Source organism: Sus scrofa, chromosome 11, assembly GCF_054392235.1.
Source record: "Sus scrofa isolate SSC_HxYL_T2T_F1_AM1 chromosome 11, Sscrofa_HxYL_maternal_Yorkshire_Landrace_v2.0, whole genome shotgun sequence".
Classification (NCBI taxonomy): Eukaryota; Metazoa; Chordata; class Mammalia; order Artiodactyla; family Suidae; genus Sus; species Sus scrofa.
This window is the reverse complement of record NC_139393.1, coordinates 1839993-1867521: the sequence shown is the minus strand read 5'-3', so window position 1 is coordinate 1867521 and position 27529 is coordinate 1839993. Positions and strand designations below refer to the sequence as shown.

The following is a 27529-nucleotide window of genomic DNA, read 5'->3' as shown; positions in this document are numbered from 1 at the left end:
TTAGTATGAGAAGTACTTTGAGGCCAAGGGAAGAAAATGAAATTGAAATTGTTGTTCTAAATACAACTGCAGATTTTCCTCCTAATTAAATTAGTGGCTCCCCCCCCCCCGAATTTTGATCATAAAGAACTGAAGAACTGGAGATGAAGGCTCTGCCGTGAAAGGCGGAGGCAGCCCCCGAGTATCATCTCAGGCAGCCTGGAATTTTCCATGCAGATGGTTAATTGCTTTGATGATAGCAGTTCACTCCTAGATGCTTCAGAACACTCTAGGGGGGTTTGGCTGCTCTGAGTCCACACATAACTCTTCCAAAGATCCTCTGAATTTTGTTGAGCGGGTTCTTTTGCGCGTTTGTCTTCTGGGCCGTGGAAGTTTATCTCAATAAAGGGCAGATAGGTAAGATGTTGCAAGTCTTATTTCTTAGCAACAGAGGTTGCATGATCACAGCTGGAGGAAACAGCAGATACTGTGGGGTAAGAATGTAAGTGGAAATACTCTGGTCAAATGTGTTTGGTGTTTGCTTCCCTTTACTCTGGAACATACATGCAGGAGATCGGCGCCCTGCCTACGCCGCTCACCATGTATCCTGCGTTCTACGCAGTGTTTTTTTTAGTCCCGAAAGTACCCTAGGTTCTCTGAGTGCCAAGTCCTAGCAGCAGACAGCAGAGGGAGCTGACAGCTTTTATAAGTGAGACCCGTGCGTGTTTTCTGGGCTCAGGAAATGTCTGCCGGGTCATTTCCGTGGAGAAGGAAGCAGCGATTCTTCATTAAACCACACACTGCAGCTGTTTTCTTGTTGCTGCTGCTCTCTGCACCTGTACCTTCTGGGAAGGGGCTGCTGAGCTGGCACAGTCACGTGGAAGGGATCGATGCGCAAACTTCTCCTTTATTTATTTTTTTGTCTTTTTGCTATGTCCTTGGGCCGCTCCCGCAGCACATGGAGGTTCCCAGGCTAGGGGTCCAAGCGGAGCTACAGCTGCCGGCCTACACCACAGCCACAGCCATGCAGGATCCAAGTCACATTTGCGACCTACACCACAGTTCACGTTCAATGCCAGATCCTTAACCCACTGAGCGAGGCCAGGAATGGAACCCGCAACCTCATGGTTCCTAGTCGGATTCGTTAACTGCTGAGCCACGACGGGAACTCCGAAACTTCTCTTGTATTAAAGGCAAATCTCCACTACATATCCTAGTTACCCCCCCCCCCCCGCCCCGCCACCGAGGAAAAGACTAGACTGTTGTCAAGAGACCCTGGAATGGCAAGGTGTGCTCTCGTCTGGAATCATCATGGGCACCCACTGTCCTGTCACTGCACACTGAGTCAACAAAAGCATACCGACCAGCATTGTCATTGTGTGCAATATATGTCTTTTTGGGTTTTTTTTTTTTTGTCTTTTTAGGGTCACAACCCACGGCATCTGGAGCTGCAGCCACTAGCCTACACCACAGCCGCAGCAAGGCGGGGATCCTTAACCCACGGAGCGAGGCCAGGGATCAAACTGCGTCCTCATGGGTACTAGTTCCCGCTGAGCCTCGAGGGGACTCCGTGTTCAGTATATGCCTTATCATGGCTCAGTGGCTAATGAACCCGACTAGTATCCACTTCGATCCCTGGCCTTGCTCTGTGGAAGAGGATCCGGCATTGCCCTGAGCTATGGTACAGCTCGGCTACACCATGTCGGCTATTGCAGACACGGCTTGGATCCCGCATTGCTGTGGCTGTGGGGTAGGCTGGTGGCTACAGCTCCGATTTGACCCCTAGCCTGGGAACCTCCATATACCTTGGGTGCGGCTCTAAAAAGACAAAAGTCTTGAGTGTTCCTTTGCACAACTGAATCCTTAAAACTGAAGCTTGACTCTTTTTTTTCTTTTTTGACTGCATCCTTGGCATGTGAAGTTCTCAGGCCAGGAATCGAACACAAGACCAGAGCTGCTGCAGGGACAACACCGGATCCTTAGCCCAATTCACCACAAGAGAACTCCCAAAGCTTGAATGTTTTAAAACCCATGGGAGTCTCCACATAAACATGTCACCAGTTTTTTGCAGGACAGCCGTATAGAGCAGATGGGATCAGCTCATTCAGGTAATGAATTCTATAGTCGTGACCTTCCTTGACCTTGGAGAGAGAATTCAGTCTCCAGAAAGAAGAGCTCTTGACCCCAACATGACCCTTCCTTCCTGTTAAGACAGAGCCAGCAGAGCCATGGGGGCATCTCTGAGAAGGGGCAGCGGGAAGATCCGGGCGGGAGGCAGACATGGTGCCCTGAGGAGGGAGCAGCGGTCACGGGATAGAGGCCAGGACTGGGTTTTGTGGCTGGGCTCTGGGACAGCGGGACCAGCCTGGCCGAGGTGGTTGAAACACACGCACACCAGCTCTTGGCAAGTACCACGTTGTGCCCCCTCTCAGAGGATGCCCTGCCAGACGGATGCGTCCGCTAAGGCAGTGCTTCTCCAGGCTTCGTTCCGGATCCTTCACGCTCTAACAAGAATTGACAGGGGGGGATCTGCTGAACCGGTGGCTCACTGAGGCTGGCAGGATGCAGCAAGCTTCCCGCTCCCTTCTGGGTGCCTTGTGAGGAAGGCCCTGCCCCTGTGGCTGCCAGTTAAGCAGTTTGGCTAAACGGGGTTCTGGCAGGTAGAAAGACAGGTCAGGAAGACCTGGCAGAGCAGAGCCCACCCTCCCGGAAGGAGCTACAAAGAATAAAGGAAGATGGAAGAGTTCCCGCTGTGGCGCAGTAGGTTAAGGAGTCGGCATATCCGCTGCAGCTGTGGCTTGGATACATTCCCTGACCCGGGAACTTTCTTATGCCCCACGTACATGCAAAAAAGAAAAGAAAAAAAAGAATGAGGGAAAAATCGAAACAAAATGACGGAAACCAGAAGCCATGGCTAACAGCTGAAGGTGCTGCTCAAAGTGTGGCTCCTGCTGCCTGGAGCCCGGGGTCTAAGTGACCAGCCTGGGGGCTGCTATGCGAGTCGCCGTTGTGTGGAAAGGCCTTCCAAGGGGAGGGGGCTTCCTGGCCTGGAGAATGATATTGAGGGAAATTCAGGGGCAAGACTGAGAAGGTGCTGTTGAGAGAGGCGGCAGCAGTGGGCACTGCCAGGCGTCTGAGTCTAGAGCTTGGCCTGTGGGCCTGGCAGAATATTAAAAAAAAAAAAATCAAGCTTTAAACGCATAGGAGTTCCCTACTGACTCAGTGGGTTAAGGACCCAGCATTGTCACTGCTGTGGCTTGGGTTTGATCCCTGGCTGGCATGTCATAGGCCTGGCCCCCCGCCTCCAAGAAAAAAACCCCTTATTAATGACTTCAGCTTTTGTATATGTGGGTTATTTTTACTGGCATTTACTGTATAAAAAGATTAAAATTGAGAAATTTAAAAATACTAATTAATTTAAAAGAACCATAGTAGGAGTTCCTGTTGTGGCTCAGCAGTAACGAACCCGACTAGTATCCATGAGGATGTGGGTTCACTCCCTGGCCTCACTCAGTGGGTTAAGGATCTGGCGTTGCCGTGAGCTGTGGTGTAGGTCGCAGATGAGGTCAGACCTGGTGTTACTGTGGCTGTGGTGTAGGCCGGCAGCTGCAGCTCCGATTTGACGCCTACCCTAGGAACTTTCATTTGCTGCAGGTGCAGCCATTAAAAAAAATAATAATAAAATGGTAAACATATGTATATGAAAACTAACTGTTTGGGGGGACCACACCCTCAGCATGCAGAAGTTTCTGGGCCGGGGATCACACCCGAACCACAGCAGTGACAATGCAAATCCTTAACTGCTAGGCAAGTAGGGAACCCCAGAAAAATAACTGTTTTTTCACTTTTGGCAGCCCAGAGGCATATGGAGCTCTTGGACCAGAGATCAGGCCAAGCTGTAGTCACCACCTATGCAGGAGCTGCGGCAGTGCTGGATCCTTAACCCTCTGTGCCAGGCCCAGGATCAAACCTGAGTCCCAGCGCTTCCAAGATGCTGCTGATGCTGAACCACAGCTGGAGCTCCAAAAATAACTGTTTTTTGTTTCTTAGGGCTGCGCTTGTGTCACATCGAAGTTCTCAGGCTATGGATTGAAATGAAGCTACAGCTGCCGACCCACACCACATCTCACGGCAACGCCAGATCCTTAACCCACTGAGTGAGGCCAGGGACTGAACCTGCAATCTCATGGTTCCTAGTTGGATTTGTTTCCACTGTAGCACAGTGTAAGTCCCCCAAAATAACTATTTTATTTTATTTTTTGTCTTTTTGCCATTTCTTGGGCTGCTCCCACAGCACATGGAAGTTCCCAGGCTAGGGGTCTAATCAGAGCTGTAGCCACCGGCCTACACCAGAGCCACAGCAACGTGGGATCCGAGCCATGTCTGCGACCTACACCACAGCTCATGGCAATGCCGGATCCTTAACCCACTGAGCGAGGCCAGGGCTCGAACCCGCAACCTCATGGTTCCTAGTCGGATTCGTTAACCACTGCGCCATGACGGGAACTCCTAAAATAACTATTTTTAATACAAAAAAATTTAGTGAGAGGAATGGCATTGTTTTTACACCTTCAAGTTTCTTCTTTAATGTCTATCTCAGTGGAAGACAAATGCACTTTTTTTTTTTTTATTTTTTGGTTATATCCTCACCGTGTAGAAGTTCTGAGCTGCTGCAGTGACAAACTGGGTTAAGACCCAATGGACCACAAGGGAACTCCCCAGCTTCATCTTTTGCACATGGATCTCCAGTTTACCCAGCTCCATTGTTGAAATCACTATCCATGGAGTTCCCTCGTGACACAGTAAGCTAAGGATCCTGCGTTGTCATTGCTATGGCTGTGTTTACAGGTATGGTGCAAGTTCGATCCCCGGCCTGGCAACTTCTGCATGCTGTGGGTGTGGCTAAAAACAATTTTGAGGAAGTTCCTGTTGTGGCACAGGGGACTGGTAACCATGAGTTGGAGGGTTTGGTCTCTGGCCTCGCTCAGTGAGTTAAGGATCAGGCGTTGCCGCAAGCTGTGGTATAGGTCGCAGATGTGGCTCAGATCCTGCATTGCTGTGGCTGTGGCGTAGGATGGCAGTGTGGCTCTGATGACACCTCTAGCCTGGGAACCTGTATGCTGTCGGTACGGCCCTAAAAAGCAAAAAAAAAGAAAAAAAAGCGAGAAAGGAAACTGCTGAATATTCCTTTCCCCACTGAATAGTCTGCGCACTCTTGCCCAAGGTCATCGGAGTGTATGTGACGGCTCATCTCTGGGCTCTCTGTTTCACTGTATTGGTCTGTATGTCTGTCTTTATGCCAATAGTACCCTGTCTTGATTGCTATAGTTTTATAATGTTTTGAAAGCAGTAAGTGTGAGACGTCCAGCTTTGCTCTTTTTCGAAATTGTTTTGGCTATTTGGGATTCCATATGAATTTTAGGGTAGATTTACCTTTTCTTTTTTTTTTTTTTTTTTTTTTTTGTCTTTTTGCTATTTCTTTGGGCCGCTCCCGTGGCATATGGAGGTTCCCAGGCTAAGGGTCTAATCGGAGCTGTAGCCACCGGCCTACGCCAGAGCCACAGCAACGCGGGATCCGAGCCGCGTCTGCAACCTACACCACAGCTCACGGCAACGCCGGATCGTTAACCCACTGAGCAAGGGCAGGGACTGAACCCGCAACCTCATGGTTCCTAGTCGGATTCGTTAACCACTGCGCCACGACGGGAACTCCTGTTTTCTTTTTTTAAAGTATATTTGATTTACAATGTTGTATTGGTTTCAGGTGTACAGCAAAGTGATTCAGTTATAAATTATATGTGGAGTTCCTGTCCTGGTGAAGCGGAAACAAATCCGACTAGGAACCATGAGGTTTCGGGTTCAATCCCTGGCCTTGCTCCGTGGGTTAAGGATCTGGCGTTGCCGTGAGCTGTGGTGTAGTTCGCAGACGTGGCTCGGATCTGGGGTTACTGTGGCTCTGGCGTAGGCCGGTGGCTACAGCTCCGATTCAACCCCTAGCCTGGGAACCTCCACATGCCACGAGTGTGGCCCTAAAAGGACAAAAAAACAAACAAAAAGTTATATGTGCATGTATTCTTTTTCAGATTCTTTTCCATTACAGGTTTTACTATAAGACACTGAAAACAGTTCTCGGTGCTACACAGTAGGTCTTTGCTGGTTACCTAGTTTATGTATAGTAGCGTGTATCTGTTAGTCTTAAATTTCTAATTTACTCCTTCCCCTCCTTTCCTCTTTGGTAAACGTGAGTTTGTTTTCTGTGTCTGAGTCTATTTCTGTTTTATAGATAGGTCATTTGTATCAGGTTTTTTTTTTTTTTTTTTTTTTGGTCTTTTTGCCATTTCTTGGGCTGTTCCCGAGGCAAATGGAGGTTCCCAGGCTAGGGTTGAATTGGAGCTATAGCCACTGGCCTGCACCACAGCCACAGCAATGCCAGATTCGAGCCGTGTCTGTAACCTACACCACAGCTCACGGCAACACCAGATCCTTAACCCACTGAGCGAGGCCAGGGATCGGACCTGGGTCCTCAGGGGTACTAGTCAGATTTGTTTCCACCGAGCCTCAACGGGAACTCCTCCTACAGTCAGGTTGTTAACCCACTGTGCAACAGTGGGAACTCCCCAAATTAGTTTTTTTTTTTCTTTTTGTCTTTTTAGGGCAGCATAAATGTGTAGCCAATGGAGGTTCCCAGACTAGGGGTAAAACAGGAGTCGCAGATGTCACCTACACCACAGCCATAGAAACTCCATAGCATCTGCAATGTAAAGCTGCAGCTTTCAGCAAAGCCAGATCTTTAACCCTCTGGTTGAGGCCAGGGATCGAACTCCAATTCTCAAAGATACTAGTCAGGTTCTTAACCTGCTGAGCCACAACAGGAACTCCGGTAGAGACATACTGAATTTTTATCTTTTCTGGATATATGCCTTGGAGTGGGATTGCTGGATCATATGGTATTTTTGTTTTTTTTGAGGAACCTCCACATTGTTCTCTGCAGTAGCTCCATCGATATACATTCCCACCAACAGTGTAGGAGAGTTCCCTTTTCTCCACACCTTCTCCAGGACTTACTATTCATATATTTATTTTGTTTCTTAGGGCCACAGTTGCGGCATATGAAAGTTCCCAGGCTAGGGGTTGAATCAGAGCTGCAGCTGCAGGCCTACACCATAGGCACAGCAATGCCAGATCTGAGCCACATCTTTGACCTACGCCACAGTTGTCAGCAACCCCAAATCCTTAACCCACTGAGCAAGGCCAGGGATCGAACCCGCATCCTCATGGATTCTAGTCAGGTTCCTAACCTGCTGGGCCACAATGGGAACTCCGGTAGAGACATTCTGACATCTTTTTGCAGACTGCTTTACAGATGTTCGTTGATTTACGATAGGGTTATATTCCAATAAGCACAGTGTTAAATTGAAAATGTATTTAATACACCTAACCTACCAAACATCATAGTTTAGCATAGTTTACCTTAAACATTCTTAGAACACTTAACATTAGCTTCCAGTAGGGTAAAATCACTACCAGAGAGCCTATTTTATTTTTTACTATATTATTATCATTTTTTTTTTGGTCTTTTTAGGGCCGCTCCTGCAGCATATGGCGGTTTCCAGGCTAGGGGTCAAATCAGAGCTACAGCTGCCAGCCTACACCACAGCCACAGCAACGCAGGATCTGAGCCACGTCTTCGACCTACACCACAGCTCATGGCAACGCGGGATCCTTAACCCACTGAGCAAGGCCGGGGATCGAACCGCGTCCCCATGGATGCTAGTTAGGTTCGTTACCAATAAGCCTCGACGGGAACTCCATTATTTTTTATTATCTTTAATTGCAGTATAGCTGATTTACAATGTTGTGTTCACCTCTGCTGTACAGCAAAGTGACTCAGGTTTTTAAAATATTCTTTTACATGTTTTTCCATTGTGGTTTACCACAGGCCATTGAATATAGTTCCCTTTGCTATATAGTAGGACCTTCTGGTTTATCCATTCAGTACATTGGTTTGCATCTGCTAACCCCAAATTCCCAATCCCCCACCCCCCACCCCCAGCCCCCTTGGGACCAAAGTCTGTTGTGTCATAGAAAGGTTCATTTGCGTCATATTTTAGCGTCCACATCCAAGTAATATATTTGTCTTTCTGACCTACTTCCCTTAGTATGATGGGCCTCTAGATTCATCTATGTTGTTGCAAAATGCCATTTCAGTTTTTTTTTTTTTGTGCCTGGTGGCATATGGAGTCTGCGTGGCCAGGTATCACATCTTAGCCGCAGTCTTGATCTAAGCCACAGCTGTAGCAACGCAGAATCCTTACTCCACTTTGGGATTTAACCTGCCTCCCAGCCTTCCAAGACGCCTCTGCCAACCCTGTTTGTGCCACAGCGGTAACTCCCTCATATCAGTCTCTGTCACAGAGCTTATTTACTTCAAGCACAGCTTCTAATGAACAGGTACTGCTTTCACACCAGAGAAAAGTCGAAAAATCATTAAATCCCAACCACCAGTCCTTAGTGAAATATTAGTGAATGTGTTCTATTTGTGAGTCACTAGGTTAACCGCACAACAGAGTAAAAAAGGCCCTTAACTGCACTCACTGTGACCTTGGTAATGAAATAAAAGGTACTTTATTTCTCAAACAATAAAAACCTTGTTAATTCACTTCCTCAAGCTCAAGCTGCAGAGATGCCAAGTTAAGAAACCCATTTTTCAGTGGAGCTAATAATACAGTTCTGTTGCAGTGACAAAAAACCAAAAAAACAAAACAAAAAACCCCCCTCCAAAACATGGCTTACTTTTAACTGGAAAAAGAAATTTCAACAGGACGCTTACAAACACTGAAGTAAAGTTTGACTTTCTGTGTGGCCCCAAGAAGCAGAACGGCCCCCAAAAGTTTACGGTACAGTAGAAGCTTAGAGCAAGTAGATGTCAACTCGGAACAAAACACGCTCCTCGTCCAAACAAGGTTCCTAACGGTTAAAGCTGGTTTGAACTCGGCAGCAGCTGCTCTCAGGTCCAGGGGGAGGGAAAGGGGCTCTGCGATCCGCGGACGGACCTTTCCGCCGGAGTCCACACCTGACATCACTCTGCCGAGGTCCTCGCACAACAAACGCGAGTAGCGCGTTCTCCGAACGCAGGCCTCCAGGCCGGGTTCCTGCCGGTTCGCTGCCGGCGGGGCGGCCCGGAAAGGGAACCGCGGGCACGGGATGCGCTTCCCGGGGGGGCTCGGAGACGAACCCGGCCGCGGGCCCTGCAGGCCGCTTTCCCCGTCGGGAACGCGGCCGCGGCGCAGAGGACACGGAGGGGTCGGAAGCGCCGTCGGGAGAGGCGGCGGGAAGCGCGCCGGGTCGGGCTGGTGCCGGGGAAGCAAGCGCCCGCCGGCCACCCTGACCCCGCGACCTCGCGACCCCGCGTCGACGTCGGCGGCGGCGACGGCTCCGGCGGGAGCGCGCGAGCCCGGGGCGCCGTGCGATTGGCCGGCCCGGCGCCCGCTCCCAGAATGCAGCGCATGGCGCGTCATTGAAGAGAGACCATGATGGCGGCGGCGCTGGGGCCCCCAGAAGTGATCGCTCAGCTGGAGAACGCGGCCAAAGTTCTGATGGTGAGTGGCCGCACCCCCGCGCCCCGCGCCCGCGGCCTCTGGCCACCCTTCCGCTCTCGGCCTTCTCACCCGCCGGGCTGGCGACTGGCCGGGGCCTCCCGGGAGCCTGGAGCTGGAGGAGGCGGCGGTGGCGTGGCGCAGGACTCTTGCCTCCGGCTGTGCGTCCGCCTCTGAGCCCCTTGCCGGACTGTCCCTTCTCCGGGTGTCCGGCGCCCCAGCCGCGCCGCGGAACGGGGGCACCGAAGGAAAGCGGGTTCCTGTGCCACTGCCCTCACCGTGCGGGGTCGAGGGGAGGCGGGAGCCGGGTCGGGGGCTTGTGCGCGCCGCTGGGGAGTCGGTGCAGGCGGCGAAGGGCTGTCCAGGCTCGGGTGCTATTAGCAGCTCCTGTTCCCCTTGTGCCTTCGGGTTCCTGAGGGCGTTCTCCGATCTGCAGCCGCGGCTGGGCAACCGCAGCCGGCCGCACGTGGAAGGACCGACAGGAAGGAGAGAGGAGAGTGTTAGGGACCAAGGTCATTGGGGCAAAACTGGGTTAACTATAGAGCTGCCTGTGGCTCGCGCATTGAGGAGAGTTGGATCTACGGGCCTCTTTGACTTTTTTCTTAAACTACAACACAAGGAACGACTTGGAGTGTAGGTTATTTCTTCAACAGTGCAGGTAAGGCTAAGTCAAAGGATAAAGCCTTCCACGCAGGGAGTAGAAGGAAGGATAAACTGTATTCACCTACTCAGTGAGCTCTGCATTTGCAGGGCCAGTTTTGTTTTTGTAAACCACGACTTTGGTGTTTGTAGATTTTTATTGGAAGTTAGAGGCTTATTTGATTACTTGAATTGAATCAGCCTTTCTAAGAATTGAATGCAGCCAGATTCCTTACTTTTTTGCATCTTCTTTCCCCCTTTGGGTTCCGGTGTTTGGATTATGTGTTCAAGCATCACATTTAAAAAGATTTGAACTAAATCTAGCATCGTTTGTAGTTCTGTTTATCAAGTTTGGTTTTCACGCACAACACCAGGTAGCTCATAAAACTGAGACGTCTTATCAAAAGCAGGATTTACTTGCTGCCTTATGGGCAGAGTAAATTGTTTTATCACAAACTTGACTAGATAACATTTTCAGATTCTTGCAACTTAAGTCTAGAAAAACTTAGCTACTCTTCTCCTTAATATGAGTTTTAAAAATCTCTGCCTTATACCATTTCCTGAAGTAACTGAAAAATTTCCAGGAGCTAAAGGCCCCATATTTTTCAGACTTTGGAAGGAGGCTTTGACCCAAAAAACGGTTGCTTTAGTTTTTCTATTGATAAGATAAAATCAGCGACCTTCATCATTGGCCTGAGTGTTGGTTAGTATTTGTGCTTGCTGGTACTTTCTGTCTTCTCTGGCAAAGCTAGTTTTTCACTTGTAAGGGAGGGGCCGAGAAAAATTCTACTACGTGCCACACACTGTGTTTGATGCTTTACGTACTCTGTTAATCCTTGCACTGGTTAACGCGGATGAGAGAGAGTTTAAGTGGCCAATTTAGGTCTAGGACTCAGATCTGTCTAGCTCTAAAGCCAGGTCCCTTTCCACTCCATCTCACCACCTCTCATATGTGTTATATAGATATCCATTTCCATACTTTTTTATTTTATTTTTCTCTTTTTCTTTTCTTTTTAGGGCGGGATCTGTGGCCTATGGAAGTTCCCAGGCTAGTGGTTGAATCCAAGCTGCAGCTGCCCGCCTACACTACAGCCATAGCAGGGCCTGATCCGAGCCACATCTGTGACTTACACCTCAGCTCAGCTCGTAGTAACGCCAGATCCTTTAACCTGCTCCTCAAGGCCAGGGATTGAACTTGCATCCTCATGGATACTATTTGGATTCCTAACCTACTGAGCTGCAATGGGAACGCCCATCCATTTACATACTTTTAAATCTTTGCAGAGAAGACTGTTAAGAAAAAGTTATTAAAAATAGGAAGTTGCTTTTTGACAATGTCCCCTTACTGTTCAAAAATGTGTACCAAAATGTGGAAGAGTAGCAATTGCTGCATTATTTCTCAGTATGAAAGCTGCGTTCCATTTTATTGTAATTAATAATAGTAGCTCACTTTTGAGTGCTTATCATGTGTGAGGCCATGCACTTTACATATATTACTGTATTTAATCCTCAGTAACTGAGGTAGTTAGTACTTTCATTTTCATTTTATAGTCTAAGGGACGGAAACATGTAGAGGCTAAGTAATTTACCCACATTTTCAACTCAGGTCTCTGTTACCAGTCTGTGGTTCTTTTGTCTTTTGTCTTTTTTTGTTGTTGTTGTTGTTGTTGCTATTTCTTGGGCCGCTCCCGCGGCATATGGAGGTTCCCAAGCTAGGGGATGAATCGGAGCTGTAGCCACCGGCCTACGCCAGAGCCACAGCAACGCGGGGTCCGAGCCGCGTCTGCAACCTACACCACAGCTCACGGCAACGCCGGATCGTTAACCCACTGAGCAAGGGCAGGGACCGAACCCGCAACCTCATGGTTCCTAGTCGGATTCGTTAATCACTGCGCCATGACGGGAACTCCCAGTCTGTGGTTCTTAACCTACAGGGTACTGGGACTAGAAAGCAGGTAGATTAATTCATTTGGGGATAGTTAAGATTGTTAAATGTCCTGCAGTTACTTAGTGTTAGAAGATTAAGAAAAAGAGAATGGGTCTCCTTAGCATTTGTCTGTCTGTGTGTGATGGATATCCATTTGAAGAAATCATGTTTATATAAAACTGCTGAGTATTTTAGCTGTTAATATATTTTGGGACTCAAAGTAATTAGTGATGTCTTTCACAGTTGTTTTTACTTCATTTTTCTACTTGGTGGCTCATATATTTCTTTCAAGAAAATCATAGGGCTTTAGTGTGTTTAACAATCTCAAAAGATTGATTATTTATGTGTTTATTTTTGGCCACATCTGTGGCATGTGGAAGTTCCCCGGCCAGGGATTGAATCTGAGCTGAGTTATCACCTACACCACAGGTGTGGCAATTCAAGGTTCTTAATCCACTGTGCCACAGCAAGAACTCCCTCAAGAAATCTTTCAGTACAGAGGTCTTAGGGAGTTCACGATGAATATCAGAAGGAAATCGTAAGTCAATTTTTGGGTGCAAACATACATACATGTATTATATATGTGTGTGCGTGTGCATGCGTTTTTGTTTTTTGTTTTTTTTTTTGGCGGTGCCTGTGGCATGTGGAAGTTTCCAGGCCATGGATCAAACCTGTGCCATGGTAGAGACCTGAGCTGCCCCAGTGACAACAGGAGAACTCCTAGACATACATGTTCGGTAACAGGGTCTGTAGCTTTTGTCAGCTTCTCTTAGGAGGTGGAGACCCTGACATGTAAGAGTCTAGTCTCAGTGATCTCCCGTCCTTTCTGCAGACAGGGAAACTGAGGTTCAAAGAGGTACAAGTGACTAGCCAGGGGTAGGCCACCGAACAGGTCAGGGATAAGAATCATCCAGAACCCAGATCCCCAGACTTGCATTTCAGAGCCCTTGAACTGTCTCCTCAACCGCGTTGCTTCTGTAAGTCAGCGTATCATAATACTGCACATGTTACATCTCACTGCGTGATGACGAATTTCGTTTTTAAAATTTTTTATTGGCATTCTCGTCGTGGCTCAGTGGTTAATGAACCTGACTAGTATCCATGAGGCTGCAGGTTCAATCCCTGGCCTCACTCAACGGGTTAAGGATCTGGCGTTGCCGTGAGCTGTGATGTAGGTTGCAGACGTGGTTCGGATCTGGGGTTGCTGTGGCTGTGGCGTAGGCCAGTGGCTACAGCTTCAATTCGACCCCTAGCCTGGGAACCTCCATGTGCCATGGGTGAGGCTGTGAAAAAAGACAAAAAGAATTTTTTTTATTATAGTTTATTTACATTGTGCATATATACACATGTACACGCACATGTACGCGCGTGCGCGCGCACACACACACACACACACACACATTCTTTTTCTTATATTATTGTCCATCGTGGTCTGTCCTAGGAGATTGGATATGGTTCCCTGTGCTCTGCAGTAGGGCCTCATTGCTTATCCACTCTAAATGTAATAGTTTGTATCTACTGACCCCCAAGTCCAGAGTTTCCACTGTGGTTCAGTGGGATCCGTGGTGTCTCTGGAGTGCTAGGATGCAGGTTCGATTCCCCTACCCAGAACAGTTGATTCAGGATCTGGTGTTGCTGCAGCCGTGGCACAGGTTGCAAGAGTGGCCTAGAGCTGATCCCCGGCCTGCGAACTCTGTATGCCCTGGGGTGGCCAAAACCGAAACAACAGCATCTAACCCCAAACTCCGCGCCCATCCCACTCTTCCCCCCTCCCCCTTGGCAACCACAAGTGTGTTCTCTCTGTCCCTGAGTCTGTTTCTCTTTTGCTTGATGGGAAGTTTCAGATGTATTCTTGGATGTTGCAGTTGCCTCGATGTGAACATCTGCATTCAGTCCGGTTTAGGTTTTGGGTTAGCTGCTGATAAAGTAGCATGTTAGACCTTTACAGCAAAAAAGATGTGTATGGATTTTACAGATCGATGTCTCCGCGTAACGACTTGATCCCCCACCCCCTGCATATGGTGGTAGGGGGTGTTTTCTGTGGATGCTTGTAAGTACGGCTTAATCTTCTGGTGAGAGATGGTGAGGTTACTTGCTAGAAAATAAATTTGAGGATGAACAAACTAGAATGAGGAAGGGCTGATAAATTCGTAGCAGTGTGCAAGTGACGTTACCTATTCTGAAGACATCTTGAAATTTTCTGTTCTGAAGATTGCAGGTATTGGCTTTTGCTTTATATACCTAACCATACAGCTTGTGTGTGTGTGTGTGTGTGTGTGTGTGTGTTTCTGCCTTTTCCAGGGCCACTCCTGCGGCATATGGATGTTCCCAGCCTAGGGGTCCAATCGGAGCTGTAGCCACCGGCCTACACCACAGCCCCAGCAGCGCCGGATCTGAGCCACGTCTGCAACGTCCACCACAGCTCACGGCAACGCCGGATCCTTAACCCGCTGAGCAAGGCCAGGGATCGAACCCGCAACCTCATGGTTCCTAGTTGGATTCATCAACCACTGAGCCACAACGGGAACTCCTAACCATCCAGTTTTGAGAGGATGTTAAACACATAGCAGAGTAAGCCGAGCGGGCCACGCTTCTGTGCTGGCGCTCAGCAGCCAGAGCCTCTGGACTGTGTGCACTTAGCGGGTTACAGGGACACACCTGAAGATGTGGTGTTGCTGACAGGTCTTAGGACAGGAACACTGGGACATGTCACTGAAAGGTATACCTACGCCCTCAGGGTACAGAACTTCCTGTTGCCCCCCCACACACACACCCAGGCCCCCTCGCTGCGCTGTCCACGTTCAGCTTGAATATGTGATGATCTCGTTTCCTTTGCTTTTATTCTATAGATGATAGAGTGGTTTTTTTTGTAGAGTGATACACTATAAATATTATCCATGATTAAGAAGAATCTTCGTGATGCTTTTCCGAATAGTAAGATGCTCAAGCCGTGCAGGAGGCTGTATGGGGAGGGCAAAGGTTCCTAGGCTTTCGTCCCCTCTCCTCGGAGGCCACTGTTCTGTTGGCACCCGTGTGGAAGATGTCTGAGCTTAGTAGGAGCACACTTTTCTTAAAGCACTTTTTTAGGCGAATGCGATGTGGGATCCACAGCCTCCTGCCCTTCGCTTTGCTGACCTCACTGTGGAGGGATTTTAAAGGACGTTGGTGTCCATTTTCTTTTTTATGTGAATAGATAAAAAATAGGGGATGTGTTACAATTTTAGAAATGCCATAATGGAAAAATCTAGTATTCTTAAAATATCAATATTGCATTTGTTTGAACTGTCAATCCAAAGAGTGACTTGTTTATTTATTGTCTTAAACTTCCTTCATTTTGCTCCCCTGCCTCCCTTGGGTAAGAAATTGTCCTTATTAATAAGTGTGTGGAGTGGTAATAAAAAATAGTGCAGAGCACATGTGATAATAGCTACTTTGTAGAAAAGAAGTCTCATATATTTGTTCTAAAGCCAGAATGGATTTTTATTTATTTATTTTTTTTTTGTCTTTTTAGAGCTGCACCCATGGCATATGGAGGTTCCTAGGCTAAGGGTCAAATTGAAGCTGTAGCCACCGGCCTACACCACAGCCGCAGCCAGGCCAGATCCGAGCCACGTCTGCAGCCTACACCACAGCTCTTGGCAACACCGGATCCTTAACCCACTGAGGGAGGCCAGGGATCGAACCTGAGTCCTCATGGATGCTAGTCGGGTTCGTTAACCGCTGAGCCATGACAGGAACTCTTTTTTATGGTTTTTATTGTGGAATTTGTTTAACATTTTAAAACCTTCTGCAAAACAATGTAGGGCTGTAGAAAAACTCTTACCATCTTCCATCTTATTTGATTCTCCCATCAGTCCTGTGAGCTGGATAGGAGAAGAGATATTGTTAAATTTTGTAAGTGAGGAAAGCTGAGATTCAGAGGTGGTAACTGATTGGCCTGTGGGCACAGAGCTGGTTCGGGTCTGGAATTCCGTCTCTGGCCACTCCCTCCTTCTGCAGCATCTCTTCAGTGCATGTGTGAGGGGAGGGTATGGAGGACGCGGGAGGGGAGGCCTTGTTTACAAGGAGAGCAGCAGTCTGAGGGGGGAGCAAGGCGGACCCACAAGCAGGTCCTAGTGGTGAGAGGGTGGGCGATATGCTAGCGCCGTGTGAGGGAGCCGAGGAGGGACCTGGAGCAGGTGTCTGGACCCGGCCGGTCCTTCGGCTGAAACCTGCAGGACAGGTGGGAGGGTTCCGGCCGCATGGGGGTGTCTCAGGTGGAGGGTGTGTTCCTATGAAGACCTGAGAGAACCAGAGGCGGTGTGTTTGGGGAACAGTCGAGCATTTATTTAGCAGGTGTTTCCTGAGCTCCTTCTAGGTGGAAAGGCACAATGCTGTTACAGATTTTTTTGTAATCAGTAGTGCACCTGCCATAAAATTGAAAATGTTGATTATAGCTTTTACTTTTCTTGTTGGACATACGCATTGTGTTGTGTAGACATTTTCATTTATTTCAGCCTTGTCTTTTCGTCTCTCCTGTGGCACTAGATATTAGAAAACTGGCACTAACAGAGTTCTTCTCAAAATACTAGGTAGTGGGAAATTTTTATTTAAAATTCAGTTCAATGAAATTTGTGTTTTGCCCTTGGGCTTGTGTCACACTCCGCCAAGTGGAGCCCAGCCAGTGACCCAAAGAAGGAATGTCAGAGCCCTTCGAAATCGCCCGCGGAGACCTGACAGGCGCTGGTGAAATTTAACAGCGTGTTAGGATTCAGAACGCAGTAAAGTAGAAGGTGATGAAAAGTAGTTCTTTGAAACCACCAGTAGGTGGTGATAGTCTTCAGAGTGAAATAGGGGGTTCGAGTAAAACTATTATTCAGCATCTCCTGGAGGGAAGAGAAGAAGGAATAAGTGCAGATATTGGGAAGAAAAGTAGAAAAGATCTTAGTTTGCAGGTGATATTCAGAAAAATAAATTCAAGGAAATTAACCAAAATACCGTTCCTAGAACCAGTAGCTGTTTGGAAAGGTGGGCGGTTAAAGGCAGGGAAACCAACTGTAAGGTTTCCCCAGCAGTCGTCAGCTGAAAAATGGAGAAGGGGGGAGTCCCCGTCGCGGCTCAGCAGAAACGAATCCCACTAGGAGCCATCCCTGGCCTCGCTCAGTGGGATAAGGATCCGGTGTTGCTGTGAGCGGTGGTGTAGGTCGCAGACGAGGCTCGGATCCTGCTTGGCTGCGGCTGTGGCTCTGATTCGACCCCTAGCCTGGGGACCTGCATATGCCTCGAGGAAAAAAGGAAAAAGGATCTCATCCCATTAGGAATAAAAACCGTAGGAGTAAATTACAAGACACTATTTACTAAGAAATACGCAGCATTTTCATGAAGAGAACTCGACAGCTTACTTGAAGAACAAGAGCGATCTCGACGAAGTGAACGCTGTGCTCCTCAGTCTAACGCCGGGAGGCTGCGGGCCTGTCCTCGTTAATCTGCACACTGAATCTATCACCACTCCACTCCCGCTTCTCTCCTCAGCTGTCTTGAGGTGGAAGAGAAGCTTGGTTAGGAGTTCCTGTTGTGGCTCAGCAGGTTAATAAGGATCTGACTTCGTGCGAAGGTGGGTTTGATCCCTGGCCTGAGTGGGTGAAGGATCCAGTGTGGCTGCGGCTTAGGCCTTTAGGCCTGCAGCTGCACCTCCAGTTCGACCCCTGGCCCGGGAACTTCCACAGCCACCCACGGGTGTGGTTGTAAAAAGAGAAAAAAAAGAAGAAAAGCTTCACTAATTAGAAGATATATCTGGGAGAATATTGTGTGATAGTAACAAAGAATATCAAAAAAAGAAAGAAAGGAAGAGTGGAGGGTTTGGGGGACTTCGTACCAGTTTTATTGAAATGTATCGGCAGCTGTTGATTGCAGAGCTGTCCTGCTGGCAGGGGAAGGAACAGAAAGCGCAGAGACACAGCTGTGCTCGACGTGCTCCCTCAAGTCGTAAACGTCTGGGGAGGTGGACAGGGCTTCGTAAAGTCACCTCATCGTGGGACTCTTATGTGTGGACCTGAGATGTTTTCTTAAAAATTATAGTTGATTTCAGTGTTGTGCCGTGGTAGTATTTTCAGTGGAAACATGTGAATGGACATGGGAAGATGCTCAAAATTAGTGAGAAAGTGCAGAACAGAATATATGACTCGGTTTTCTCAATAAAAAAATTCTGCATGCATTTGTATGTGCATAGAAGCAGAATTAGAAGGTACATACTAGCCTTTTAAGAGTAGCCGTCTCGGAAATGGGATTGAAAGTGGCAAGAGTCCTCAGTTTCTGTGTTTTAACATAGTGGTTTGACGTTTTTACAATACAGAACACGTTGACTTACAAGTAATGCGTTGCTTTGCTGAATTTGAACGTTGCATGTGTCTTTAAAAAAATCTGTGACTAGTTTTCGAATGTTCTGTAACTTTCATCTCAAAATTAAAAGCTGCACCATGGTTCAGACTGAGTAAAGATGAGATTCACAGTTTTGCACTTACAAAACCAGGTCATCCCATTTCTGCAGATTTGTGTAATCACTGCGAGTTAAGCATAACCTTACTAACAAGAGGGAAAGTCTTCTGAGAAAGAACTATTAGAAAACCAAGGAACTTTGTTCTGAAGAAGAGGTAGGAGTTTACTCTTTGTTCAGTGGTAATTGTGAGAAAAATCAGGCTCACTGTACAGGGACAGAAAATCAAAGTTTAGAAGGTGCCTCATCAGTCTTAGGGTGACTGTTAAGACTGCAGACTCTCTGTCTTAACTCTGCAGGTTCTGCAGTTCCCGTCGTGGTGCAGTGGTTGACGAATTCGACCAGAAACCATGAGGTTGCGGGTTTGATCCTTGGCCTTGCTCAGTGGGTTAAGGATCTGGCGTTGCCGTGAGCTGTGGTGTAGGTCGCAGACGCGGCTCGGATCCCGCTTGGCTGTGGCTGTGGTGTAGGCCGGTGGCTACAGCTCCGATTGGAGCTTAGCATGGGAACCTCCGTATGCCTTGGGAGCGGCCCTAGGAAAGTCAAAAAGACAAAAAAACAAAAAACAAAAAAACCCCCCAAAACTCTGCAGGTTCTGATTCCTAGGCTGTGTCTCATTCGGTCTCTCTCCCTTTAGTGGCGTTGAAAGTGGGTTCAGAAGACTCCGTCAGTTGTTGGTCCTGCCTTGTGCTCCAGGCGTAAACTGTTTCATCTCCTGTCTTTCGTCTTCCAGCCAGGGCCTCTTGTTCAGTCAGGAAGAAGAGCCATTAGAGGTCCTAAAAAATAAAGCTTTTTCCTTTAAAAAAGTTTTAGGAGTTCCTGTCATGGCTCAGTGGAAACGAAATCTGACCACCATCAGTGAGGACGCAGGTTCCATCCCTGGCCTCACTCAGTGGGTTAAGGGTCCAGTGTTGCCGTGAGCTGTGGTGTAGGTCACAGGTGAGGCTCGAACCTGGCATGGCTGTGGCTGTGCTGTAGGCTGGCGGCTCCAGCTCCGATTCGACCCCTAGCTGGGAACCTCCATATGCCGAGGGTGCAGCCCCAAAAAGCAGAAAAGCAAAAAAGTTTTATTATAAAGTGTACTAGGAGTAATAGTGTTTTCTGAGTAACCACAGACTTATGAATTGCAGAAGAATACCTTGGTATCGTAATTTAATACAGTATTTTATGTGGTATCTTGATTGGTCATAATTTAATTTTGGCTTTTCTACAAATTTATTAGGTCATCAGATGGAATTTTTACTTTCAGCAAGTTCATCTTCAGTCAGTATAATTGAGTGACGTCATTTATTCTTGACAAATGCCAGATTGCAGATAATTTTTTGAGTAGGATCTTTTTGTTAATGCAGCCAGTACTAGAACTGTTTTTGTTTTTTTAGGACCACACCTCCTAAAGCATATGGAGGTTCCCAGGCTAAGGGTTGAATCGGAGCTGTAGCCACTGGCCTACACCACAGTAACGCCAGATCTGAGCCAAGTCTGCGACCTACACCACAGCTCACCGCAACGCCGGATCCTTAACCCACTGAATGAGGCCAGGGATCGAACTCGCAACTTCATGGTTCCTAGTCGGATTCGTTTCCACTCCGCCACAACTGGAACTCTGTGTCTAACCTTTAATCTTAAAAGGTTAATAGAAATTTTATTCTAGTTTGTAAGTCCACATGTTTTAATTGGGTATTCAAATAGTTTGAACTCTTTGACCCCAGTCTTGCTGGTCTTATGTATATTTTGTGGCTTTGTGGTGGGTTTAGAGAACTGATTAGGGAACAGCAGTAGTGTGGTGGTGACCTGGTCAGTGGAGGGATGGAAGAATTAGGTGGCACGCAGGGCATGCTGAGGAAATTGCGGAACTGAGAGCAGTGTGGCATTGAAGGTCTGGAGCCAGACTGATTCTTCTCGGCTCCACCCGTGACTGGCTCTGGGACACCTGGCAAATCACTGAGCCTCTCTGTGTCTTTTCCTCATCTCTAAAACAGGGAAATAATAATTTCCAGGGAGTTAATGCGAGGATTAAATAACTTCATTACATTAACAGTGTGTAGTGTAGTGCCTGGTACAGATGACGTGCTCTGTCACTGATCTGTATTTCGCAGTTCAGTGCATCAAATGATACTGCATCAAATCTTGTGATCAAGGTAGCTTTACTCAAGCTAACCTTACTCAAATATCTGTAGAGTTAATTTCATTCTGCTAGAGTGCCGTCCTCTGTATTCGCACTTCCCGTTAAGGTCGCCAGTGGCTGCGTGTGGGTGCTGAGCCCTTGAAATACGGCTGTGTGAAGGAGGACCTCAGTTTCTTCTGTAATTAGTTTAATTAGTCGTGCGGGAGTAGGGCTGCCCGGTTGGGCAGCGCAGGCTTGGAGCATGACTGCGTCTCTTTGCTTCATTCATCTTCTGCTCTGTACATACTGATTCCGGATGGCAAGTACTTCTCACGGGTCCTGTCATTCCTTCTGGGTGTTACATTCCCACCATCAAAATGCAGTACCAATTCTAGATATCAAATGTATCTTTAATATGTTTCAGCTTATATTATTCTGATTCTTGCTCTCGAATCATCAAAACAATATTTTTGAAAACCTTGATAGGCGTTCCCGTTGTGGCTCATTGGTAATGAACTCAACTAGTGTCCAGGAGGGCGTAGGCTTGATCCCTGGCCCTGCTCAGTGGGTTAAGGACCCCGTGTTGCCGTGAGCTGCAGTGTAGGTTGTAGACGCATCTTGGATCCCACATTGCAGTGGCCATGGTCTCCGACAGCTGAAGCTCTGATTTGACCTCTAGCCTGGGAACTTTCCTATCCTGCAGGTTCGACCCTTAAAAGATTTAACAACAACAACAACAACAAAATCAAAAAAACACACACAGAAGAGGAAGACAACATTAATAGCACGTAACATTGGCGAAGAGAAGATGGCCGTATTTTCTGATTCATAATTGTGAGTCCTTTCTTTAGGTTTGTGGACACCAGTCGGAGGGGTCAGGGCTACTTCGTCGTCTTGTTTACATGCTTAACTTGCAGCATCTGTCCTTTTATGAACTGTATCAAGCATGGTTTTTTGACACAAACATAAAGGAGTAAGGAATACTGTCATATCTTTTTTTTTTTTTTTTTGCTTTTTATGGAGGCACCTGTGGCATATGAAAGTTCCCAGGCTAGCGGTTGGATCGGAGCCGTACCACAGCCACAGCAACACTGGATCCAGGCCACATCTGTGACCTACGTGCCGCAGCTCACGGCAATGCCGGATCCTTACCCCACGGAGAAAGGCCAGGGGTTGAACTTGCATCAGATTCTTAACCTGCCGAGCCACAATGGGAACATTTTTTTTAGCCAAACAAGGTGGTGCAGGTTCTTGTCACAGAATATTGGGTAATGCAGTAGTTCAGAAATAACTGACTGGGTGAGAGTCGTGTATTTCCTTTTTGGGCTTATTGGTGCTTGAGTTTGAGAAACTTCATCTCAGGCAGGTGATGGCGCTTTGGGCTGGACCATGCGTGGTGGGTGTTCAGCAGCATCGTTGCCCTTTCTGCATTAGTCGCTAGTAAAACGCCCCAGTTGTGGGAACCAACAAATGTCTCCAGACATTGCTAGATGTTCCCTGGGGGACAGACTGGCCTCCGTTGATCTAGAACTGAGTGGTTCTAGAACCACTGATCCTGAATAGCATCATCTCAAGGTCAGGCTTTCCTGCCCTGGGGCCATGAATTAAGACTCCAACCGCAGGAGTTCCCATTGTGGCGCAGCAGAAATGAATCTGACTAGGAACCATGAGGTTGCCAGTTCCATCCCTGGCCTTGCTCAGTGGGTTCAGAATCTGGCGGTGCTGTGAGCTGTGGTGTAGGTCGCAGATGCAGCTTGGATCCTGTGTTGCTGTGGCTCTGGTGTAGGCTGGCAGCTACAGCTTCGATTCGACCCCTATCCTGGGACCCTCCATAGGCTGTGGGTGTGGCCCTAAAAAGCAACAAAAAAAAAAAAAAAAAAAAAAAAATCAGACTGCAGTCGCTCGGGTCCCTTTGGAGGCGTGGGTTTGATCCCTGGCCCGGGAACTTCATATGCCGTGAGTGTGGCCATAAAAAGACTCATGGGTGCCCTTATATGAGCGATTTCATCGTTACTAATAGGGCCTGTCCATTAGAACTTTCTGTGATGATAGGAATGTTCTGTTGATATTTTTGTTCTCCAGTGTGATGTCTATTGTGATAACCAATAGACATGTGGCTATTAAGCACTTGAAATGTGGCTAGTGTAGCTGAGGAACTAAAATTTTAACTTCCTTTAATTATAACAAATTTAAATAACTAAAACATGGCTGGTGGCTGCTGCTTTGGACAGTACAGGTTTAGTTTGCTGCTGTTTGTCTTTTTTTTTTCCCTTTTATCTTTGGCTGCCCTGTGCACGTGTGCCGGGGATCAGATCCGACCTGCATTTGTGGCCTGTGCTGAATCCTTAACCCACTATGCCCAGCTGGGTATTGAACTTTTGTCCCAGCTCTCCAGAGATGCCGTCATTCCCATTATGTCACAGTGGGAACTCCTGTTGCTGCATGTCTTTTTGCATTCATCCTTTTTTGGCCTCTCCTGTGGCATGCGGAAGCTCCCAGGCCAGGGATCGAACCAGCTCCATAGCAGTAACTTGAGCCACAGCAGTGATAACGCCAGATCCTTAACCTGCTGAGCCACCAGGGAACTTCTTTTTTGTATTCATCTTCAGATTTACTTCTTCTTCTTTTTTTTTTGGTAAGAGAAGCTAAGTGGTCCTCAGGTTTTTTGTTTTTTTGTCCTTTTAGGGCCATATCCGAGGCATATGGAGGTTCCCAGGCTAGGGGTCTAATCGGAGCTGTAGCCCCCGGCCTACACCAGAGCCCCAGCAACGCCAGATGCAAGCCGCGTCTGCGACCTACACCACAGCTCACAGCAACGCCAGATCCTTGACGCACTGAGCGGGGCAGGGATCAAACCCGCAACCTCATGGTTCCTAGTCGGATTTGTTTCCACTGCGCCATGATGGGAACTCCCAGATTTACTTCTTAACTGTGAAATGTCTTTCCTTATCAACTTTTTTCTCTTTAGCATTATTTGTGGGAAATGAAAAATTCTGAGTTCTCAACACTATTCAGTGAAACTTAATAAAACCAAGACCACAAAGGTGGTGTTTCCAGCTTTCTTTCATACCTTCTTGAAAGACCATGTTATGCTTTAGTGTAAAAATTGAGGATAATGTAGTAGTAGTGCTGATTTATTTTTATTTTGTTGTCGTATTACTTTTCTAGATTTTTTCATTTCTTATTTTTAAATTTTATTATTTTAGTTTTTTCTTAGTATAGTTGGGAATAAATGATGAGTTCTGATGAAATAATCCTTAGAAGATGAAATAGCTAAATTTTTCATTTAAAGATGTAGAAACAGGCGTTCCCGTCGTGGCGCAGTGGTTAACGAATCCGACTAGGAACCATGAGGTTGCGGGTTCGGTCCCTGCCCTTGCTCAGTGGGTTAACGATCCGGCGTTGCCGTGAGCTGTGGTGTAGGTCGCAGACGCGGCTCGGATCCCGCGTTGCTGTGGCTCTGGCGTAGGCCGGGGGCTACAGCTCCGATTCGACCCCTAGCCTGGGAACCTCCATGTGCCGCGGGAACGGCCCAAGAAATAGCAACAACAACAACAAAAGACAAAAGACAAAAAAAATAAAATAAAATAAAATAAAGATGTAGAAACAGTATGATCCCCTGGATCTTATTGCATAATTTAGAATTGTAAAAGTGTCCACTGAATCTATAAATGACCTCAAATTAGAGTAAGTTTTATTCAGTTTTTCAAACATAACATTTCCTTGTTCTTTGGAAAACCTCTAAGAAAAAGTAAAAGTCATGAAATACCAAGCATTGCAGTTTGTTAAAACTGCTTAAAAATATCTCCAAAATTGACTCCCCTTGGATGATAAAAACTGTAGCCCACCGGATCCTTGGCGTAGAGCTTCTTTGCCTGCCCGCTCGCATCTCTCATAAGCATTTTATCCTAATAAATCTGTTTCTTGCCTAAGGGGGGAAAATATATATATATATATATATATATTTCCAAAATTGAGTCCAGTGGCCCCTGTTGGTATACTGACAGTTACTGGCAATTTAAGGGAATGCTTTTCTTTTTTCAACATTAGTTAATGTGCACTGTAGTTTTTTTTGGTAGATTCTTTTTATAGGTTAAGGAAGTCCTCATTCATTCCTACTTTGCCAAAGGTTTAGTCCTAGATCTTAGTTTGTTAAACATGTTTCTGCTTTTTTTTTAATGATAATAAGTCTTTCTCCTTGATTTTTTTATGGTCTTTTTAGGGTCACATGTGGCATATCTAAGTTCCCAGGCTAGGGGTCAAATTGGAGCTGTAGCTGCTGGCCTATGCCACAGCCACAGCCACAGCATTGCTGGATTCAAGCTGTGTTTGGGACCTACCCCACAGCTCACAGCAATGCTGGATCCTTAACTCACTGAGTGAGGCCAGGGGTCGAACCTGCATCCTCTTGGATCCTGGTTGGCTTCATTACTGCTGAGCCACAACGGGAGATCCTAATCTTCCTCCTTTAATATGCTAATATGGTGAAAGATGTTAGTTGATTTTTATTATAGTTGATTTACATGGTTCTGTCAATTTCTGCTGTATAGCAAAGTGACCCAGCAAAGTGACCCAGTCATACATCTATACATACTCTCTTTCTCATATTATCTTCCATCGTGTTCCATCACAAATGATTGGACATAGTTCCCTGTGCTGTGCAGTAGGACCCCATTGCTTATCTATTCTAAATGGAACAGTTTGCGTCACATTACATTCCCAGGCTAGGGGTCGAATTGGAGCGGTAGCCTCTGGCCTCTGCCACAGTCACAGCAACGCCAGATCCCTGAGTGGAGCCTGCAGCATACACCACAGGTCACGGCAACGCTGGATCCTTAACTCACTGAGTGATGCCAGGGATGGAACCTGCATCCTCATGGGTGCTCGTCAGATGTTTTGCTGAGCCAGGACGGGATCTCCTGTGGCACATCCTCTTAATCCATTCATCTGTTGGTGGATATTTAGGTTGTTTCTATTGTGGCTATTGTGAATAGCGCTGCAGTGAACATAGGGGTGCATGCATCTTTTTTTAATTTTTTTTTGTCTTTTTGCTATTTCTTTGGGCCGCTCCCGAGGCATATGGAGGTTCCCAGGCTAGGAGTCGAATCGGAGCTGTAGCCACTGGCCTACGCCAGAGCCACAGCAATGCAGGATCCGAGCCGCGTCTGTGACCTACACCACAGCTCATGGCAACGCCAGATCCTTAACCCACTGAGCGAGACCAGGGATCGAACCCGCAACCTCATGGTTCCTAGTCGGATTCGTTAACCACTGCGCCACGACGGGAACTCCTCTTCTGCCCATTTTTAGATGGGGTTGCTTGTTTTTCTGTATTGAGCCGCAGGAGGTATTTGTATTTTTGAGACTAATCCAATGTCAGTCGCTTCATTGGCAAATACTTTCTCCCATTCTGTGGGTTGCATTTTGGTTTTCTTGAGAGTTTCATTTGCTGTGTAAAAGCTTTCAAGTTTAATTAGGTCTCATCTGTTTATTTTTTGCTTTTATTGTCATTAATACAGGAGGTGGATCTGAAAAGATGCTGCTGTGGTTTATGTCGGAGAAAATGTGTCTGTGTTTTCCTCTTAGGAGTTTTCTAGCATCTGGTCTTATAGTTAGGTCTTTCATCCATTTGGAGTTTATTCTTTTCCATGCAGCTGTCCGGGTTTCCCAGCTCTAGTGCTATGTTGAATGAAAGTGTTGTGGGGGGCTTCCTTGTCTTGTCCCAGATTTTGGCGGAAGGGCTTTCGCCTTTGTTCCCTTGAATATTGCGTTGGCTGTGGGTTTGTCATAAATGACCTTTAACACGTGGAGATAGGTTTCCTCTACACCCACTTTGGTCGGAGTTTTTTACTGCATTCTCAGTAACTTTTCTTGTTTTGGCTGCCCTGTGACATAGAGTTCCTGGGGCCAGGGATCAGATTCAAGCTCGGGTTGTGACACCGCCCCTGTGGCAACGCCCGCTCCTGAACCCAGTGCGTCCCGGCGCTGCGGAGATGCGCTGATGCCGCTGTGCCACACAGCGGGAGGACGCCGGTGATTTTTCCTGTCTGTCTTCTGTTTTCTTCTCGGCATATCTAGTCTGATTGTTCACCTGTCCCATTGCATTTTTAGCAGATTTTTATTGGGGCGTGTTTACATACAGTGAAGTTTCCAGGCCTTCGGTGTTGATGTTGATGAGTGTGGACACGCACGCACACCCCTTTGTAACCACCGTCTGAACAGGATACAATTTGCGGATAGTTAAGTTTCTCTTAATAATACTGCTCCGAAAAGTTCTGTTGCATCTTTTTTTTTTTTTTTTTTTTGGTATTTTTAGGGCTGAACTTGCAGCACATGGAGGTTCCCAGGCTAGGGGTCGAATTGGAGCTGCAGCCACCAGCCTACACCACAGCCACAGCCACAGCAACGAGGGATCTGAGCCTCATCTCTGACCTACACCATAGCTCATGGCAATGCCAGGTCCTTAACCCGCTGAGTGAGGCCAGGGATTGAACCTGCATCCTCGTAGATATTAGATTCGTTTCTGCTGAGCTACGACAGGAACTCCTACAAGTTCTGTTATGTTAGGGAGTCCCCTTTGTGGTGCAGTCCGACTGGGAACCATGAGGTTGCTGGTTCGATCCATGGCCTTGCTCAGTGGGTTAAGGATCCGGCGTTGCTGTGAGCTGTGGCCTAGGCCGGTGACTTCAGCTCCGATTTGATCCCTAGCCTGGGAACCTCCATATGCCGCGGGTGCAGCCCTAATAAAGCGAAAAAAAAAGGTTCTGTTGTGTTATCTTCCTTATCTTTTAAAACGGTTGTGGTAAAATATA

General features: G+C 47.2%; 1 protein-coding gene across 8 annotated transcripts in view; it reads left to right on the top strand.

Annotated features, from left to right (window-relative positions):
* Window positions 1-9498: 9498 nt before the first annotated feature.
* Window positions 9499-27529, top strand: part of XPO4 (exportin 4) — a 103061-nt gene continuing 85030 nt past the window's right edge. For all 8 annotated transcript variants that reach the window (XM_084981209.1, XM_084981210.1, XM_084981208.1 and 5 more), the window contains exon 1: window positions 9499-9578. Coding sequence is in view for 4 of the 8 variants with exons in the window: in XM_084981205.1 (XP_084837331.1) it covers window positions 9510-9578 (69 nt within the window). In the remaining 4 variants the exon portion in view is untranslated. The remainder of the gene's footprint in view (window positions 9579-27529) is intronic.